The sequence below is a fragment of the Panthera onca genome, chromosome C1 (genome assembly GCF_046562875.1).
Source record: "Panthera onca isolate mPanOnc1 chromosome C1, mPanOnc1 haplotype 2, whole genome shotgun sequence".
Taxonomy (NCBI): domain Eukaryota; kingdom Metazoa; phylum Chordata; class Mammalia; order Carnivora; family Felidae; genus Panthera; species Panthera onca.
In genome coordinates, this window is record NC_138346.1 from 121,274,248 (window position 1) to 121,296,464 (window position 22,217).

General features: G+C 35.6%; 1 protein-coding gene across 2 annotated transcripts in view; it reads right to left on the reverse strand.

The window, feature by feature from the left end:
* MAN1A2 (mannosidase alpha class 1A member 2) overlaps positions 1-22,217 on the reverse strand; it is a 177,837-nt gene that overhangs the window by 115,587 nt on the left and 40,033 nt on the right. For both annotated transcript variants that reach the window (XM_078451526.2, XM_078451527.1), the window contains exons 3-4: positions 16,138-16,234; positions 5,183-5,301 (exon numbers count right to left, since the gene is read on the reverse strand). In XM_078451526.2, coding sequence (XP_078307652.1) covers positions 5,183-5,301; positions 16,138-16,234 — 216 coding nt within the window. The remainder of the gene's footprint in view (positions 1-5,182; positions 5,302-16,137; positions 16,235-22,217) is intronic.

The window sequence follows — 22,217 nt, forward strand, 5'->3', positions numbered from 1 at the left end:
ATGTATAAAAATTTAATAAATGTTAACAGAGGCACCAAAAAATGATAGGATGATGGATTATTCAATTAATAATGTTGAAAAACTGGCTCCTAGGTTAGAAATTTGGATACTCATTTCAGATACATCTCTCTCTCTCTCAAAACGATATCCAAATAATTTAGAAATAAATGTAGAAAAAATTACAATAAAACAGTAGAAGAAAATGTGACAACATGAATTTCCTTGACAAAGCAGGTACTTTGTAAGCATAAAACCAACTGTATTGATACCAACACAAAGACCTGAATTTCCCCAGAATGACAATTACCTAGAAGAAAAAATTATGAACAAAATTCAAAGGCAAACAAAAAACAGAAGGAAATTTGGCACAAATATAGCAGTATTAATAACCTTACCATATAAAGTCTACATGTTTGTATTTAGATACAGACATAGATAAGAAAAATTCTAATTACATGGAAAGAAAAGTAGAAGTGGCAGAGAACGTGAGCAAAGAAGTCACACAATACACACAACTGACTAATATAAAGGTAACGTTCATGGGGCGCCTGAGTGGCTCAGTCAACTGTCTGCCTTCTAATTTTGGCTCAGGTCATGATCTCACAGTTCGTGGGTTCAAGCCCAGGGTTGGGCTCTGCACTGACAGGGCGGAGCCTGCTTGGGATTTTCTCTCTCCCTCTCTCTCTGCTCCTCCACTGCTTGTGTGTATGCATGTGCGCTCTCTCTCTCTCTCTCTCTCCCTAAATAAATAATAAAGATAATGTTCATAACTAATTTTTAATAAACATTAAAAGAAAATATATATTATCCCTTAAGGCCTTTCCAACATTTATAGGCAGAACACATAATTTGCTAACACAAGTATAAATCTCCAAAATAGAATTTTCACAATGGAATTTTTTAGTAACATATATCTCCTCCCACCCCATCCACAAAAGCAAAATGCTTTACATTACTTCATATATTCCCAATACACAGCATACTGCAGGGCACAGAGCGACAGTCACTAAATACAGAGAAGAAGCAAAAGAGGGAGGGAGGGCAGGCCTCTATAACTCACCAAAACAATAACCTTCTTAAACAGTTTCCCTGATTTCAGCCTTACCTTCCTCCTTATAATCTATTTATTCAGCACCCTGCAGGCAGAGTGAACCTCTTACATTTTAAGTCAGGTCAGGTTACTGTTGTGTACAAACTCTTACAATAACTTCTGGTTACACTCAGAGTAAAATAACTGGTAAGACCCAACATAATCAGATTCCCCACTACCTGTCTGACATCATCTCCTTTGAACATCTCTTGACTTTTATTACCAAATGGTTCTACTGGCTGTTCAAGAATTACCAAACTCAGTCTTTATGCTTTACTTACAGGTCTCCAAACAGGAAGTTTTTCTAACCACACAATATAAAATAATAAAGTACACCTTCATCACTAATATCTCTTAGCCTCCATTATTTCCCCAATTAACACTTATCAACATCTAATTACATATAATTCTATATTTAGACCTTGCTTCTAAAGAAGGAAGGTAAAATTCAGACCTTCCTTCACAAGAGACACAGAAGAGAAGTTCCAGAGGGAGAGAAGGGAGAGAATGGAAGACAGGCAGTATTCAAAGGAGTAATGATTGCAAATCTTCCAGAAGTGATAAAAACATAAGTCTTCAGACTGATGGAACATTATGAGTCCTTTAAAGAATAATCCACACACGGACACATGGTAATGCAATTATAGAATGCAGAAAAATAGAAAAAATGAAAACAAGGGGAAAAAGACAGATTATTTGTGAAATATTAGATTGACAGCATACTTTTCAATAGTATGACAGAAACAGGAAGACAATGGAATTGTACCCTTCAAAGGTTAAGAGAAAATAATCAACCTACACACAACTATATTCTACACTCAACTATAGTATCTATTATGAGAGAGCCTTATATCCAAATGGCTTCCATTGGGTCTCTTCTCAGAAATGTCACCAAAGAGTCCCTCTCACTAGCTATCCCATGTAAATAGCAACCCCACACCACCACTTACTCCAATCCTACTTGCTCCCCTTTATTGTTCTCCACAGCACTTATCACCACCTGATATATTAAACAGGACTTGAATATTTATTTACTGGTTTCCTCCCAAAACTAGAGTACAAACTCAAGAAGAAGTTTTGCTCATTACTACATTCACATAAGCCAGAAGAGCACCTGTCACAGAGGAGGCATTTAATGAATGAATTATTTATTTATTCCTTCATTTGTCAGTCATCCATCCATTCATTCCTTAATTTGGAAGTTTCGAATACGAGTTGGAACCAGCTAGACAATGATTACACATAAGACAAGAGGGAGATGAGCTAAATTAAAGCATTCTAAGATCCTTATGGTCTTCAGAAGGAGGATGAAGAAACCGGTTCATTTTAAACTGTGAGAAGTATGCACATGAAATTTTAAGGATAACTCCAAAATGAGTGGAAATGATAAGCAAAATGTCAAAGTAGTAGAGGGAAAAAGAGCCAAGAAGTAATTTAATCCAAAAGAAGGAAAACAAAATAAAAACAATGAAAAGTACAATAATAACACAGGTTGAAAAACACAGATGAAGACCCAACTCCAAATACACGTTATCATAATAAATGTAAATATTCCAAACTTGACAGTTAAAAGACTCCAAGACTGGATAAAAATAACAAAATTCAAATACATATTACATGCAAAATATACAGCTAAAACACAGGACACAGAAAGGTTAAAAGTATGGGGATGGCAAATGCGTTAATTATTAAGCTCTTTCTCCTCAGGTTCAAATTTATCCTTCTATACTCTACTTTGGTATCCTGGAATTGGAACTCTGTGAACATATGTCTCGTTAGCCAGCTGGCTCCATTATGGGCCATGCCAACAGGAAGTTTTACAAAGATAACGTACAGCTGGAAGAAGGAGAAAGGACTTATTCCTTCCAATTAACCTCCGGTTTTGGACAGTGTCAAATGAGTCATGGTTCTTCACCCTGGCAGTGGCTGTTGGTTCCAGGTTACAGTTTCCCTGCCACACACACTTTCTTTAAATCAGCCTCCCTGTGGTCCTTAGAAATACCAAGCACTAGCTAGGTACCATCGCCTTAGAGGTCTGAGTCCCAGCTCTAAAAAAAAGCCCTCTTAAGAGCTCCTGAAGTACCAGAAACAGAGTTCCAAATTACTCAAGTTTAATAGTCCCAACTTCTTCCCACTGTTCTCAGAGTCCCAGGGAGGTAGGTGTTTACTATAGCTACTACCTCTTGTGATACCACAATGTTCTCTTTGCCTTTTCAGTTTCCCATTACTTGGTTAACAACTGTAAACATTAAATCCTCTAATTAAAATAAATGGCACAGTTCTGGCTCCTGACTGAGCCAACTGATACAATGATATACCAGCATATTATTAGGCCTTACAAAGCTGCCATGTTAGGGGACAGGAGTATTTGAGACCGTACAGATGCCAATTCTCTCCAAATTAATCTGTAAATTGAATGCAAGACTCATCAAAATGTCAACAGCACCCCAGAGCTTACAGGAACAAAGAGCAGAGAACTGCTAAGATAATTTCCTGGTAGAACAAGATCAGATATCAAACTTCCTATAAAAATATCATAGTTAAGACAGTTAAGTATTGATGTCATAAGCATAAAGAAAAAAGCCAAAAGAAAAGAATAGGCCCCTGTGACCCGTGTGGCCATGTATAAACAGCAGGGAAACGAATGGTGCTAGAATAAACTGCTGCCTGTCCAGCTCACCCTACATACAAAATCAATTTTATGTGGATTAAAGACCTAAAATGCAAAAGCCCAACTTTAAAAAATTTAGAATGAAACACAAGAATTTATCCTCATGACCTTGGAGTAGGGATTTCTTAAACAAGAAGCACATCCTATAAGGACTACATGGCCAAACAGAGAGAGAGAAAAAAAAAAAAAAGACTAAATTTTTCAGCCTCCTTTTGCATCAAGGTTGGGCTGTATGTGTCAGATCTACTCAACAGCATACAAGCAAAATCAGGGTAACCCACTCCTGGAAGGTGTTCTCACAGGAGAGTCACGGATCCTTCCTCTTTTCTACAACTGGAAGGTTATCCACCTTATCAAGAAGCCGTCTTGTACCACGAGGTTGAAGCTACACACTGAGAAAGCAACAAGACAAAGGATCCTAGATCCCTGAGGATCAAGGATCTATCCAAGCCACCCCTAAGCTGCTGGTCTCTGTGCCTAATTTTCATGAAAGAGAAACACATATCTATATTTAAGCTCTTTTATATTAGATTTTCTGCCACTCACGAACTTAAACCCAAGTGGTAACTGATATATGTCCAAAATGCTAGAATCATATAAAAGAAAGTAATCCAGATTTGCGTGGTTAGCATCAGGAAAGCATGAGAGAAGAAATAATTATGGATTTAAATCACAATTTGAATGACAAATTGGGTCTGCCAAAGGAAAAAACAAAACAAAAACAACACAGTAAAAGAGTGACTTCTGACTATAGTCAAAAAGAAGAACAATCACAAATGTCATGAAAGGTGATAATGAGTAAAACAAAACAGCCCATACACCTTGTGGATGAATACTGGTAATAATGAAAACAATTGCTACCATTTACTGAGTACTTAACGTGTATCTGATTATCTCAAATAATCCTTACAATACTGCATTGCGATAGCAATTTTATGACACATTCAGAAAGAATAAGGAATGTTCCCAAGTCACACAGCTAGGATGTAGCCGTGCTGGTCTTCAAACTTCAGCCGCATCACTTATCAACTATGCCAAATGCTGGAAGCATGGGCATAGGCCTAGTTATGAAGGCTCATTAAACCTACACTGAATTATTGAATCTTTTAAAAATAACAAAATGCTTAATTGTTTATAAAGGAGTTTATGCATTCCTGGTATTTCTAGTTCAATGTGGGTTTTTCTGTAACTACTGCTTAACACACTGAACACACTGCCTCAAATGATAACATCAAGAAAAGTGAAAGGAAGATGAGAAAGGGCATGTATTTTATGTAAAAGTTAAATAACCACTCTAATCCCAAAGGAGGACAGGGAATTTATGATTTCCTTAAACTGCTAGTAAAATGCTCAAAACTACTATGTTTATTAGACACGGTCTTTGCAGAGTTGATCAAAGAAGTCATCAACTGTATACTCACCACACTGAAATCAAGGTTGTGTTCAATCCATTTTTGCCCATCTCGGAATTCATCATGAAGTCCCATGATATAAAGGGTATCCAAAGCATCTACTATGGTAGCACCCATTTGTGAACTTCCTATATTTGGGGTGGGGGGGAAAACTGTCATTAAAAACACGCCCTTCATACAAGGTCTGTTTTAATTTTTTAATATGTAAAAATCAAAGTAGAAATATAAGGACCAAAAAGAATACCCAACATGGTTCACTTTTCCTTAAGAATAAATAATATACACTGTTTAATAGCTATTCCTAAAGATGGCATGTTGACAACTAATAGGAAGGTAAAGGAAACTAAAATTATAGTTCTCCTTCATTTTCTTCCTGGTCACAGTATGAGATCTCTATCTACTTAACAGAGATAAGTTTTTTTTAAAAAAAGGATTAACTCAGGAAATGGGGAGGATGGTTCAAGATGATAAGCTAAGTCATAAGAACCACATTCTTCTGGTACAAATTCACAGAAGGAGCAAAAAAAATACTTAGAAATATTAATAAAAGCACAATAAGACTAAAAGACCACAGTAAAACAGAAACTATAACAATCCTTAACAATGAAAAAGCAGGTTAATCATATTGAAAAAGAAGGTATTAAACAAAATGTAAGTAGAAAAAATTAAAATAGTAAGATCTACCTATCTTCAAGAGAGAGAGAAACCTGATGTCAAAGGAAAACAATTCAGGGAGGAACAAATTCAACAAAACTAGCTGATATCAAAACTAGACACTGTAAACATATGACAAGAAAATAGGTCACTCTTAGTAACAAATAAAACTCCAAAAATCCTGAATACAATCTAAAACAAATCTAATAGCACAGTAAAAAAAAAATAAGTAACAGCAAATGAGTCCTCCTCAATTACTTCTATCTTCTGAGAATAAAAATCATCCACACTCGTTATTATCTACATTAAAACGGCTTCATTATTATACTGTCTTCATCAACATGAGTTTACTGTCATCCTTGCCAGAAAGATAAAAGGATACAAGTTGCAAAATTATTTTACTGTTCATTCCAGGAACTTTCTGAAAGACGTGTCAACTCTTCAACATAAAGTACCAAATGATGGCTTATACCCCCAAACTCCTTACCTCCAATTCTCTGCTTATCAATCCAAAACTATTATATTATGGTCCTTACCTAATCATAACCAAGTACCCACCCCTACCCCAACTGAAGGGTCCATCTTAACCCAGACTTAAAATCTCAATAAATATCTCAACTTTGCCCTCTATCTGACAGGTTACTAAGGCTCTGGTTAGGTAGTGATCTACATTCCACAGTTAGCATTAAACTCGGCTGTGTCTTATCGACAAGTTATCTTAATGGTATTTTAGGATTCAGCATTTGTCATTACTTCGTTATTATTCTTTCTTTCCCTCTTTCATTCCTTTTACCAGTGGGTAAACAGCGTTTTCTCCTGATGCTTTTAAGTTATACAAATTTGTCCTTATAATGTCCTTAACTGACACCACATCTTCTTCATGTGATTCTAATAATTTCTTCAACTTATCAGGAAGTATTATCTTCCCACTAACAAGACAAGTATTCGACCACACTCTGGTAAGTTCCCAGGTCTTCTCCCCATTTAGCTCTCTTTATGTTGACATTAACTAGAATTTTTGTTCTGGGTTATTACATACTTTCCTTTTACTTTTCTTTGTTCCTCAGCTTTTTATTAGGATAACAAATATTTTATCAACTCTTCAACATAAAGTACCAAATGATGGCTTATACCCCCAAACTCCTTACCTCCAATTCTCTGCTTAAGTATGTATCTCTTTATATTAGTATTTCATCCAAAATATTTATCATGCTTATTTTAAATCCTTAAGAGTACCTATTTTTGTTATTTCAATTTTTATAGAGAGTTATGCTGCAGTTCTCTAGTTATTTATGGAGTCCTGGAAGTGCACATTCCTCTAAGGTGCTGACTACTCTGGAAAACAAAGTCCAGACCCACCTGTTCTGTACCAATTTTGGTTAGTTCCACAAGAAGAGGTTTGTGCCATGGGCTAAACAGACCAAGGAAGAGAAAGGCAAAATTGGGAGTTCCTGGCTATTACTACCTAGGATTATTTACCTAGACAACTCAAGATTTCAACTGGAAAAAGTTTTTAAAAATCTAAAACTACCCTTGGGTCAAAGAAGAAGTGAAACACAACATTGTAAAACATATAAAACATTAATAAATTTTATTGTGAGAACATAGGATTCAACTAATGAAGCTGTTAGAAAAACTCATAACTTGAAAATTTTATGGTATTTAATAAGAACAAATGAAAATAATTGAATTCACAACATTCTAAGGAAGAAAAAGAATGATAAACTTGAGCAAAAAGTAAAAGAATCAGAAAAGGCAAAAATTAACAAATTAGAAACAAAGAAAACTGTCAAAAATACAAAACTCAAAAGATAGGTTTATTAAAAGAACTATACAATGACTCTATCACTAAACAAATTCTAAAAAGTAGTCAGGGAATACAAAAGTACAAAATAAAACTGGATTGGGCACCTAGGATGACTTCGGCTCAGGTCATGATCGCACGATTCGTGAGTTCGAGCCCCACGTTGGGATCTGTGCTGACAGCTCAGAGCCTGGAACCTGCTTCAGATCCTGTATCTCCCTTTCTCTGCTCCTCCCCCACTTGTGCGCTCGCTCTCTCTCTCTCTCTCTCTCTCTCAAAAATAAACATTAAAAAAAAACTGCATCAACACACAGATACTGAGGAAATTAAGTATAAAAAGGCCACTTTAGTTATATTGTACCAATAAATTTGAAAAAAAATGAGTGAAACTGATGATTTTCTAAGAATATATGCATTATATGTTTAATATAAATAGTAATGTATACTATATAAAAACATATGTTTTATATATGATTCTGACTTATGAAATAAACATAAAATGCAAACAAGCAAAACAGACCAAGAAACAGAGGAAACTGTGAAGTTCTCAAAGAGCTACCCACTATAAAAGTATCACACTCTGGAAGTTCCATAGAATAGATTCTACCCTAATTTTAAGGATAGCAACTCCTACATAAACTTTCATAGAACAAAGGAAAAGAGAGTTTAAATTCAATTTATGGATTCTGCATACCACGGATGCAAAAATCTCAGTAAGAAAAATAAAACTACTATCTGATCTCATTTGTGAGCATCATGGACATATTTGGGAGTAAAATTGCCAAGCTGTATGGTAATTGACGTTGAACTCTACAGGACAGTGTGCAAGAGCTCTCCAGAGCTACCACTTTATACATGCAGCAACAATGGATGAGAGTTCTAGCTGTTCCACCCTCCTTGTCAGTATTCGGTATTGCTGGTCTTTGTAATTTTACGCGTTCTAATATGAATGTATAGGATGTTATGTTGTGGTCTCAATTTTAATTTCTCTGACAAATGATGTGCTTACTGACTATGCATAAACTTTCTTTGGCATGTAATTATTTATATATTCTGAACACATCCACGTGTGTTTGTGTGTGTCACAAACACATTCTCCAAGTTTTGGGGCTTACTTACCTTTTTATTAATGTCTTTCAGAGAGCAGAAATTTTTATGAAGTCCAATTTATCCATTTTTCTCCTTTTGTGGCTTATGCTTTTTGTATTCTAAAACCTCTTTTCTTACCTCAAAGTCACAAAGATTTTCTCCAATGCTTTCTACTGAAAGTTTTATACTTTTTGCTTTTATGCTTAGATCTATGATCCATTTCAAGTTAATTTTTATGTACAATGAAGAATCAAGGTTTGTTATTTTTCTATATGAATATGTAGCTGATCCAGCATGATTTATTGGAAAGACTATCCTGTTTAGTCACGGACTTACCTAAGCAACTTTACTGAAAATTAATGAACCACGTATAATGTACGTGCAGTCCGAGTTCTGTTCTTTGCCACTGATCTCTGTGTCTGTCCTTACACTAAAACCATACTGCCTTCATTACTGCAGCTTTATAGTAAATCTTAAAATAAGGTAATATAAATCCTTCAACTTTGTTCTTCCTTTTAAAAAATTATTCTTACTATTGCCCAAGCTTTGCATTTTTATACAGATTTTTAGAGACAGACTATCAATTTACACAAAAAGTCATTTTGGTTGGGACATCTCAACAATACTGAGTATTCCAATTCATAAACATGGCATCTCTGTCCTTTCAAACTTCTCTCAATAATCAGTTTTAAGTGTGTGAATTTTACACATATTTTGTTAAATTCACCTACGTGCAGTTCATATTTTTTGATGCTACTACAAATGACATTATTTTTAAACTGTATTTTGACTATTTACCAGTATACAGAAATACAATCTATTGGGGCGCCTGGGTGTCTCAGCTGGTTAAGCACCCAGATCTTGATTTTGGCTCAGGTCATGATCTTGCAGTTCACGAGTTTGAACCCCACAGCAGGCTCTGAGCCTGCTTGGGATTCTCTCTCACCCTCTCTCTCTGCCCCTACCCCACTCGCACACTCCCTCTCTCAAAATAAATAAACTTAAAAAAAATTTTTTAATATAATTTATTTTGTATATTAAACTTGTATCCTATGACCTTACTAAACTGTATTCAACCTAGGACTTTATTGTTGTTTTTTAGTAGATTTCTTAAGACTTTCTGCATGAATAATCACGTTGACTACAAGTAAAGACAGTATTACTTCTTCATTTCCAAACTCTATACTTTTGTCTTTTCCTTGCTTTAATGTACTGGTTAGGAGCTCATCTACAAAGTTACACAAAGTGAGAGAGCAGACATCCTTGCCTAATTCATAATCTTAGGGGAAAATATCTAGTCTTTCAACACGAGGCATGTGGCAAATTTTTTCCATTTGTTTCATCTTGGGGTGTGTGTTTTAATGTCTTTAATCAGGTTGAAGAAGTTCCCTTCTAACCAAGTCTGCTAAGAGTTTTTATAATGGATTGATCCTGAGTGTTGTTAAATGCTTTTTCTGCATCTACTGAAATGATCATATGGTTCTTCTCTTTTATTCCCTTAATATTTTCAATTACATCAACTAACTTCTAGATACTAAACCCACCATGTAATAATCATGAGTTACTATTCATTTTACATTTGCTGAATTAGATTTACTAATACATGGTTAAAGATTTTTGTGTCTATATCCATGAGGGGCATAGGTCTACAGTTTCCTTTGCTTGTAGTATCAGCGTCTGGTTATGGTATTAAGGCTTTTGTGGTGCTACCAAGAAGATATAACAATCCTAAAGGTGTAAACACTTAACAAGAATATATGAATATAAGAAATGTATGAAGCAAAAACTGACAAAACTGAATGAGGTTAGGAGACAAATCCAAAATTACAGTTGAAGACTTCAACACCCTTCTCTCAGTGAGTAATAGAACTACTAGACAGAAATTTAGAAAGCACAGAGGAAGTCTGAACAACTCCATTAACCAATGGCATCTAACTAACATCAAGAGAACATTCTACTCAATAACAGCAGACTACACTTGTATATATTCTTTTCAAGCACAAATGGAACATTCACTAAGACAGACTATATTTTGGATCATAAAGTAAATCTTCAACAATTTAAAAGAACTGAAATACAGTGTTCTCTGACCATAAAGGAATTAAACTAAAATTCAGTGACAGAAAGATAAAAGGAAAATCTCTGAACATTTGAAAATTAAGCAACTTACTCAAGGGAAACTTTTCTTCCCCAAGCTGAAAAAATACATGGCTTTTCCCATGCGCTTCTATTTTTTTAATTAAGTTTTTGTTTAAAAATTCCAGTTAGCTAACATACAGTGCGATATTAGTTTCAGGTGCAGAATTTAGTGATTCAATACTTACACAGGACACCCAGTGCTCATCACAACGAGTGCCCTCCATAATCTCCATCACCTATTTCACCCATCCCTGTACCCCCACCCCTCAGGTAGCCATCAGTTTGCTCTCTATGGTTAAAAGAATCTGTTTCTTGGTTTGCCTCTTCTTCCCCCCTATGTTCATTTGTTCTGTTTCTTAAATTCCACACACGAGTGAAATCATATGGTATTTGTCTTTCTCTGACTGACTTTATTTCACTTAGCAAAATATTCTGTAGCTCCATCCACATCACTGCAAATGGCAAAATCTCACTCTGTTGATGACTGAGTAATATTCCATTGTATATATATACCCCATCTTCCTTACCCATTCATCCAGTCAGTGGACATTTAGGCTCTTTCCATAATTTGTTATTTTAAATAATGCTGCTATAAACATCGAGGTGCCTGTATCCCTTCAAATTAGTATTTTGATATCCTTGGGGCAAATACCTACTAATACTAATGCAACTGCTGAATCATAGGGTAGTTCTGTTTGTAACTTTTTGAGGAACCTCCATACTATTCTCCAGAGCGGGTGCACCAGTTTGCATTCTCACCAACAGGGCAAGAGGGTTCCTCAAGAGAAATTTTAAAACATATTGAATTAAATGGAAAGTGGAACACAACATACCAAAATCTTCAGCATACAATTAAAGCAGCACCTACAGGAAATGTACAGCACCAAATGCTTACATTGGAGAAAAGGATCTCAAATCCACACTCCAGGCTTCCACTTAGAGCAATTAGAAAAGCAAGAGCTAAATCAACTCAAAACTGCAAAAGAAACAAAATGGTAAAGAGCAGAAATCAAAGAAACGAAAAACATAAAGAAAATACTAAAAAGATCAACAAATAGACATTTTTCCAAAGAAGACATATAGATGGCCAGCAGACACATGAAAGGATGCTCAACATTGCTCATCATCAGGAAAATGCAAATCAAAACCACAATGAGTTATATCACCTCATACCTGTCATAATGGCTAGAACCAAAAACGTAAGAAATAACAAGACATGACGAGGATGTGAAGAAAAAGGAACCCTCATGTACTATTAGTGGGAATACAGACTGGTGCACCAACTGTGAAAAACAGTATGGAGGTTCCTCAATAAATGAAAAATAGAATTATCATATGATCCAGTAATTCCACTACTGGGTATTTATCCAAAGAAAATGGAAACACAAATTTAAAAAGATATGTGCACTCCTATGTTTATTGCAGCATTATTTATAAAAGCCAAGATAAAAGCAATACAATAGAAAATTACTCAGCCATCAAAAAGAATGAAATCTTGCCATTTGCAACAACATGGATGGATCAAGAGGATATAATACTAAGTGAAATAAGTCAGCTTGAGGAAGACAAATACCATATGATTTCACTCCTATGTGGAATTTAAGAAATAAAACAAAATAAAAGAGACAAACAAAAAAACACACAGAGAACAAACTGGTGGTTGCCAGAGGGAAGGTGGGCAGGGGATGGATGAAAGAGGTAAAGAGGATTAAGGAGTACACTTACCACGATGAGCACTGACTAACGTACAGAATTGCTGAGTCATTATATTGTACACTAGAAATTAGTATACACTCTATGTTATTACTTGAATAAAAAAATAAAGTGAACCATGATAAATTTTTTAAAAAGATCAATGAAACCAAGCTTTTAGCAGGACAAAGAGAAAGAGAGAAAATACGAATTACTAATATCAGGAATGAAAGGGGATTATCTCTACAGCTGCCACAGACATCCAAAAGATAGCAAGGCAATACTCCAAACACTCTATGCACATAAAATCAATAACTAAGATGAAATGGACCAATTCCTCAAAAACCATAAACTACCAAAACTCACCCTGAAAGAAATACAGTTGGTCCTTGAAGAAGCCTGGGGTTAAGGATGCTGACCACAATGCAGTCAAAAACCCATATAACTTGACTCCCCAAAAACTTAAGTACTAATAGCCTACTACTGTTTACTAGAAGCCTACTGATAATAGTTGATTAACACACACTGTCTTAATAGACAATGTTTAGAATTAAATTTAGTTTATAATTAAACTACATTCTTACAATAAAGTATGATAGAAAAAAGTTATTAATAAAATCATAAGAGAAAATGCATTGACACTACTATACTGTATTTATCAAAAAAAAAAAAAACAAAACACCCTATATATAAAGTAGACCCATGCAGTTCAAACCCAGGTTGTTCAAGAGTCAACTGTAGATAAGCTGATTGGTCCTTACTGTTAAAGAAACTGAATTTTCAGTTTAAAAACCTCCCGGGGGGGGGAAAAAATCTCTAGATGCAGATGGCTTCACTGGTGAATACTATCAACACTGAAGAAGAAAATAAAATCAATGTTAAACACTATCTTCCGGAAAAATAAAGAGCAGAGAACACTTCCAAATTCATTTTATGAGACATTACCTGGATACCAAAACAAGACAAAGATAATGTAAGAAAAATACAGAGCAATATAAATGCAAAAGATAAGTGCAAAAATCCTCAACAAAATATTAGAAGTCATAAGCCAGTTAAGTTAGAAATAGCAAAAAGAATTTATACATAAACATACCTACATACACAGACACAGACACGTATAGAGAAAATAAAGGCACACTTCAAAAAGCACTGCAAAGTTAACACTCTTTTCCAAATCAAAATTCTTCCTTTTAAGGGCGAGAAGACCTATTCCTAACAAAACTCTTAATTCTTCAGTATATCTAAGTAAAAAGAATTCATTCCATTAATTACTGTTGGAATAATTAGTATCAGTGCTAATTTACATCCAGCAACATTTTCTTCTCACTCACTAGCTCCAGGAGTTTACCTTCACGGGGCAAAACCAAAAGAATATACGCCATCCTTCAGGAAGTAGCATTTGGTTCGAGAATGGGCACAAAAGCCAATTTGAGACAAGAAACAATGAGTCAACGAAGTTTCTACGAAAACCAAGTGCTCTCTGCTCTACAGATGTGGTAGTACGTATATATACAGCTTCACACTGAGGCAGCCGTCTTGCTAAGAAGCCAGCCTGAAGATATCAACACAGAGGAAAACGGAGAAAAGACATAAATAAAAAGCTTAGCTGGACTCCAATCTATGCTAGGACTTCATTGAGCTTATTAAATTTACTTTAGTTTAAGCCATTTTGAAATGGATTTTCTGTTATCTGCACATAAAGAATCCTATGATGCCAAGGACTAACCAGATAGAAGTCAGAGGAATGCTTATTTCAGTTACCACAGAAAAGAATTTTTTAATAATTGACGCTAGCAAAATGGAAAAGAACACGTTTTTAAGTTCTTTTCCATGTAATCTCAAATACTGTAAGTAAAGTTTCAATACTCGCCTGTATATTCCTACAATAGAGAGGCTAGACTTTTGAAGTTTCTTTCAATTCTAAGATTCTGATTCTTAAAGACATACTGAATTTGGGGCATCAAATCAGACACTCAGAACTATTACCACTCAGTTAGACTTCTCCTAAAGTAAAACGAAACAAAACAAAAACAACACAAAACAAAACAGGGGCACCTGGGTGGCTCAGTCAGTTAAGCGTCAGATTCTTGGTCTCAGCTTAGGTCATGATCTCAGGGTTTGTGAGTTCCAGCCCTGCGTCAGGCTCAGCACTGTCAGCGAGGAGCCTGCTTGGGATTTTCTCTCTCTCCACCTCTCCCCTGGTTGCTCTCTCTGTCTCTCTCAAAATTAATAAACTTACCAACTATTTTGCCTAGGACCCGTATCCATTTGACAAATGTTAATACAGTTTATGTTCTGAGAAATACGGTTTAAAAAAGAAGTAGAAAATTAACATGCAACTTTTATTTTACACATTTATACTCTAATCCTTTAGAAGGACTAACAGTTTACCGAAGAGTTTAATACTGAAAAAAATATTTACTTGAAAAGAGGATCTAATTTTAATTAACCATTAAACATAAAATGTCTTTTCCTGCACTAATGTCTCACACTGTGGCATCCACAAAACAATGGGAACTTTTCCATTTGTAACCTTTGCTAAGGAAATATGCTTTATTTCATTAGGTGACAGATTCTAAGTTAACTGTATTAAGATATTTCTGGTGTCTTTGATGACCTAAAGAAAAATTTTTTCCATTATTCCTCGATTCCAACACCTCTGAAACCCAAGAGAAATGATCTTTCCAGACATTTTATGGTTTACAGAAAATAAGCAAGCAACAAATTACAAGAGAAATCATAGCATTAGAAAAACTCTTTCAAATGTCACGAGGAAAAATGCCGTGATTTAGGTTACTGTGGTGGCACATTACAATTAGCAAAGATAACTACGTTGCATATAACTAGTTACATGTGCCTCCCTACCTCAATATTTTCTTAACTTCACCTATTATTACTTAAAAGATACCCATTACATCAAGAAAAATTGAGAATGCGGGAAAGAGGTGAAGACTATAATAAATAACAGCTTGATGATTCTCAAGACTTATCCTTAGGCTAAGTAAAAGTTGTTAAGTACTTTTTGAAATGGAGAAGTTTAACAAGTAGAAGTGAGCTCAAGAGACCTAGAAAGTTAGAGTGAACTCAGGCTGAACACAGCTATTCCCCAGACCTCCATCCACAAACAAATGAATCTTTCCCTTGGAATTGTGAGTGTACAATATCACCCACTCACCTTACCAACCACTCACCTTACCAACCAAATCACCTTGGGCATGTGACTTTTTTATATATACAGAGCACTACTGCTTTCTTTCACGTCTCTTCCCCCTCATAATGCAGGGAGTATCAGAACTGTGTTGAAGAAAGAATTACAAATAGGTACCTAACTTCCCTGACATTAAAGAAAAAAGTGCAGAAAAAGCTTCAAAACACTGATAAATGACTACAACATCTGTAGAGGTAAAAAATCTACCACATTATCTGTACATTCTAAAGCAACTAGCATGAAATCTTGACTGAAGCTTGCAAAAAAAAAATACATGTTGCTTCAAATTATAATAGAAATGTTCAGGTTTTAGAAAGTACTTAAGAACTTAGATTCCGTTTTAAAGATGGATACAGTAGTTAGAAGAGATAAACTTACCAAAGATATTAGTGGAGTGTCCTTTCCTTGCAATGGGTCTGAGTTCATTATGCCCCCATCCATATATCCTATAATTATCCCAGGCATGTTTCATCATCTGAGAAAAGAAAAATTATAATCCATCAATTAACATCACTCACAGACCGTTATTTCATCGATCTATATCATCTATCACTGCAGCCTTACCCATTCTTCCTGTTATCTCCTGTATCAGAATATTATTCTATTAACATTTTTTACTAGCGTGATAACCCACATCATCATGTTTAACCTCAGTCTACACAAGAGAAGAAAAACTTGGGTATAAAAGACAAGTTCTTTTTATTGGGGAAGAAGGTGTCTGTTCAGCAGTCTTTCCTTTGAGGAACTGCCAATTCTTTGGGGAATAGCTCCCCTTCCCTCCCTGTGATCACGACGGCACTGCCAATCAAGGGGCTCTGATTCCACAACCAATTACTAGAGAACTCCTTACCCTTAGGCTGAAGATCAGCAAAATCCTTCTTTAAAATAAATACTTCAGGCTTTGCAGTCCATACCGTCTCTAGCAATTACTTAACGCAGCTACCATAGCACAAAAGTAGCCTTAGACAATACATAAACAAATGGATATACCTTCTCCAACTAAATTTTATTTTTAAAAAATAGACAGCAGGCAGAATTTGGCCTGTGGGTTGTAGTTTGCCAACCCTGACCTAATCACAGTGACTAGGTACCTGTGATTCAAGTAGTGGCAATCAAGTCCTTTTACGCATATTGTTATAGACACTAGGAGATAAAGGGACTCTCTCATTTTGCAATCTCAAGGTCTGTGTAACACATTATCTTGGGCTGATGGGGGCTAACACTCTCCCAACGTGGAGATACTAAACGAAAGGATAAAATGAATATTATTGACAATAACACCTACAGACTTGGATTTAGCCAAGCTCGAAGCCCTAGTTTACAGCCACTTAGCTAGTAAATATTTTTTTATATCAACTAGTTTGAACTATCAACTAGTTTGTTAATTATACAACAGGTGAATTATTTAATAGTGGACTGTGGTATATAAAAAAATCTATTCATTTAACAGTATATCACTCATTCAAATATTCCTCAACTTGCTTTTTTACAGCTTGCATTATTCACACACCAAAACCAGACAAAGATATTACAACAAAACTGAAAACCAGTGTATCTCAAAAACAGATGCAAAATTCCTTAACCAAAATTAGCAATCTAGAGAGGATACTACATAATGATCAAGTACAGTAAAACCTAGTTTTAACCTAGACTAATTTAACATTCAAAAGCCAATCAACAGAATCCACGTTACTAGAATAAAAGGAAAAACATCATACGATCATTTTCATAGAGGCAGACGAAGCACCTGACAAGATTCAACAGCCATCCATGATAAAAACTCTCAATAAACTATAAGGAAATGCCCGCCATCTAATAAAGGGGATCTTCAAAAAACCTACAGCTGACATCATACTTAAGACTAAATTCTTAACCCTTCAACTTGATAACAAATCAAGTATGTCCATTCTCCACATTTATTTTCAATAATGTACTGGAAGTCCTAGCCAGTGTAACAAGAAATAAAAGGCATAACAATCAAAAAGGATAAAGGAAAAGCACCTCTATTCACAGAGGACATTACTATGTATAAGGAGAATCCTAAGCAATCTAAAAAATAATAATAATAACCCACTAGAACTATAATAACTTCAATAAAATTAACAGGGATAACAAGTTCAGAAAACTAAAGTCAAATATATTTCTATATGCTAGTAATAAACACCAGAAATGGAAATTAAAAAACAAGTCCATTTATAATAGCATCAAAAAACATGAAATATTTAGGAATAAACATAATAGAATATGTGCAAGAAATTATATATGAAGAACTGTAAACACTGACAAATTAAAGAAAACCTAAATAAGTGGAAACATGTAACATGCTCATGGAACACTGAATACTGTTAAGATAACAATTCTTCTCAATTCATCCACAAATTCAGTAAAATCCCAATCAAAACCCAGCAACCTTTTATTTTACGTAAAAAAGTGAATTCTAGAAAGGCAAAGGACCCAGAAACATGAAAACAATTTTTAAAAAGAACAAAGTTTGAGGATTTAACCTGATTTCAAAGCTTACTATTAAGTTAAAGTCTTTAATACAGTGTCCTACTGGCATTAAGGATAAGTATACAGATTAATGGAACAGGTAGGAATCCAGAAAGAGCCTCAACATCTACTGAATCTGTCATTTGATTTTAAACAAAGTGCCAAGCATGAAAAGATGCTCAACATCGCTCCTTATCAGGGAAATACAAATCAAAACCACACTCAGATATCACTTCACGCCAGTCAGAGTGGCCAAAATGAACAAATCAGGAGACTATAGATGCTGGAGAGGATGTGGAGAAACGGGAACCCTCTTGCACTGTTGGTGGGAATGCAAATTGGTGCAGTCACTCTGGAAAACAGTGGGGAGGTTCCTCAGAAAATTAAAAATAGACCTACCCTATGACCCAGCAATAGCACTGCTAGGAATTTACCCAAGGGATATAGGAGTACTGATGCATAGGGGCACTTGTACCCCAATATTTATAGCAGCACTCTCAACAATAGCCAAATTATGGAAAGAGCCTAAATGTCCATCAACTGATGTATGGATAAAGAAACTGTGGTTTATATACACAATGGAGTACTACATGGCAATGAGAAAGAACGAAATATGGCCCTTTGTAGCAACGTGGATGGAACTGGAGAGTGTGATGCTAAGTGAAATAAGCCATACAGAGAAAGACAGATACCATATGGTTTCACTCTTATGTGGATCCTAAGAAACTTAACAGAAACCCATGGGGGAAGGGAAGGGAAAAAAAAAAAAAAAAAAAGGTTAGAGTGGGAGAGAGCCAAAACATAAGAGACTGTTAAAAACTGAGAACAAACTGAGGGTTGATGGGGGGTGGGAGGGAGGGGAGGGCGGGTGATGGGTATTGAGGAGGGCACCTTTTGGGATGAGCACTGGGTGTTGTATGGAAACCAATTTGACAATAAATTTCATATATTGAAAAAAAAAAAATAAAGTGCCAAGGTAATTCAATAGGAAAAGGATCATTTCAACAAATGATGCTGAACAGCTAGAAAGCCCTACGGGCAAAAACTGAAGTGCACCCTTACTTCAGACAATAAAAAATTAACTGGCAACAGATCACAGACTGAAATGTCAAAACTAAAACTTAAACATGTACCCACACAAATACTGACACACAAGTGCTCGTTGCCAACTTTATTCCTAGTAGCCAAAAACTGGATCAAATGTTGAACAACCATTCAACAGGTGAATAAATAAAACAAACTACTGTACCTGCATATAACAACGGAATACTGTTAAGATAAAAATTACCTTCATGTGCAATCTACATAGATGAATCTCAAAAAAATTATGCTGAGCAAAAGTCCAGAAACAAAATATCACATACTTTATGATTCCACTTCACTGAAACTCTAGAAACAGATCAGTCTAATCTGCAATGCCTAGAAACAGATCAGTGGTTGCCGGGGACCAAAGAGTAGACTGATCAGAGAAGGGCACAAGAAAGCCATTTTGAGACTGTAAACGTATTCACATCTTGATAATAGTTGCTGTTATACAGGTGTATACATCTGTCAAAACCCATAACCAAGCAGTACTCTTTTATATTTTTAACAAGCAGTACTCTTAAAACAGGTACATTTTATTGTATACACATTACGCCTCAATAAAGCTGATTCTTAAAAGAAATCTAATAGTCTGCCATATATTCTCCACTCATAATTCCCACTCTCCTGGGGCAGTTAAACTCTTTCACCTGTTTTTTTCTAAGACGATATTCTGAAATATAGTCTACAGTGCTATTTCAGCATTTAGATATTTACTGTACTCTCCTATAGTTACGGTAATTTAGCTTTCTTATGCCACTACTATCTCCACGTAAACTTCCCCACATAGATTTCTCCGCCCACATCCTCCCAATTTAAATAACAACATGTTTTTCTTATAATTATCACACTATTTTATTCAACTTTTGTTTTTCCTGCTGTTACCTACTTGTCTGAGGGTTTGAGTTTCTTTGTTTGCTTAGGTTTTTAATGTATCGATTCTGAATTTACTTCCAAATTATACTTGAGCTTCAAAACTTGTCTCAGTATAATCAAACACACCAGATAAGACTATCAGTTCCATTTTATTCTCTGATGTACCAATCCTTCCTGAAGCTCTCCACCCTCCAGCTCTAAGCTCTGCCCAAAGCACAGCAGTCACCCTGCTGAGTCTCTTATTCACCATCCAGAAAGCGCCCTTCCTTTCTCTCTCTAGTGACAGATCCCCTATTGCCAAAAGCCCTTCTCTTCCTATTTTTGTGCTGAAGCATATTTTCCGATAGCAATCTGAGAAAATGACTAAATTTACTCTCAGATTTGATTCATAAATTGGCTGAATAGATCATTCTTTCTAAGCCATTGCTCCACTCTCTTCCAGTTTCCAAAATTGTGACTGAGGAATCTGAGGTGCCATTATGTACAATCCCATCTTTTGAGTGGAGCCTTTTTTTTCTCCCTAAACTTTTAGGATCACTATTATTATTATTATTTTTTTTTTTTTTTTGAGAAGGAGTGTGCATGTGTGTAGGGGGTACGGGTAGAGAGAGACAGGGAGAGGGGAAGGGGGGAGAGGGAGGGATGGAGGGAGATGGAGAGAGAGAGAAAGAGAGAGAGAGAGAGAAAGAGAGAGAGACAATCTTAAGCAGACTCTATGTCCAACACAGAGCCCAACACAGGCTTGATCTCACAACTGTGAGATCATGATCTGAGCCAAAATCAAGAGTTGGACACTTAACTGACTGAGCCACCCAAGTGCCCCTAGGATCTGTTTTTGAATGCTTATTTTTCTAAAATTTCAGTAGAAGTCTCTCTTTTTGTTTGTTTGTTTGTTTGTTGCTCACTGTTGTTCTATGCCTAACAGGTCCTCTCAATCTGTAAACTCACATTCTTTAGTTTCAGCCAATTTTCTTAAATTGTTTCTTTGATTTCTTCTCCTCCTTTTTCCTCTATCTAATCACCTGTTAGATGTTCTTGACTGATCTTATTTTCTTGTTTTCTCAATCTCTTTGTTCTACTGAGAGATTTGCTCAATTGTATCTTCCAACTCTTCTACTGAATTTTAAAATTCTATCACACTTTTTATTTCCAAAAGCTCCTTCGTATGCTATAAATGTTCCTTTTCAGAACTTATTTTTCCTCACTTTATGAGTTCCATTTTTTGTCACTCCAATGTTGTTAATGCTTTTGTTTTTTTCTCCTCCCTGTATTGTTTCTGTATTCTCTGAATTCCTTTCTTCCATCTGTTTTATTCTCTAATGTGAGAAACTTTCCTGAAATGCCTGGTAATCTTTGTTCTTCACATAAGAAGGAAACAAATGATAATTAAAGGCTATCAGTAAACAAGCAGGACTTGAACTGAGCCTCATCTTAGTTAGGGAGCACAGGTGACACCCAGTGGTGTTTCACTGAGGAACAGTGTAGAAGACTCTTTTGTCTTGGGTCAGTCTCTTCAAAGAGAAGTCATCCACTCTCCTGCTTATTGAATACACACCTGGCTGTCAGAATTCTGAGAGCTCACAAGAAAGCAGTCTTACTATATTCAGAACATTTTTCACTTAATTCCCTCCACCTTAGCCACTTTTTTTGTTTTCCCTCAGCCATACCTGGTATTCCCCAAATCCAGATCTTCCCTAATTCATCCCTCCAAAAGGTAAACTTTAGTGTTCTGTTGGGGAAGGGAGGGCAGCAGCTAGGATGCCAAAACTAGAGAACTGAGGATCTAGGAGTTAAGAGCAACTCTTAAAATTTTCAAATAATCCCTTTCCAATTTCATTTTACCCCTGCCTTCAGAGGTAAACAATGTCTCTAATTCTTGAAATGCTCAGGTATCCTGCCATTCATATCACCTTGCCCCTTGTTAGCTTCTTTCACCACCAGCTTAAATTTCAACTTTCTCTGTGTGTTAAGCCAGTATCGATAATGTTTAATAGGAGCCTATACAGGCA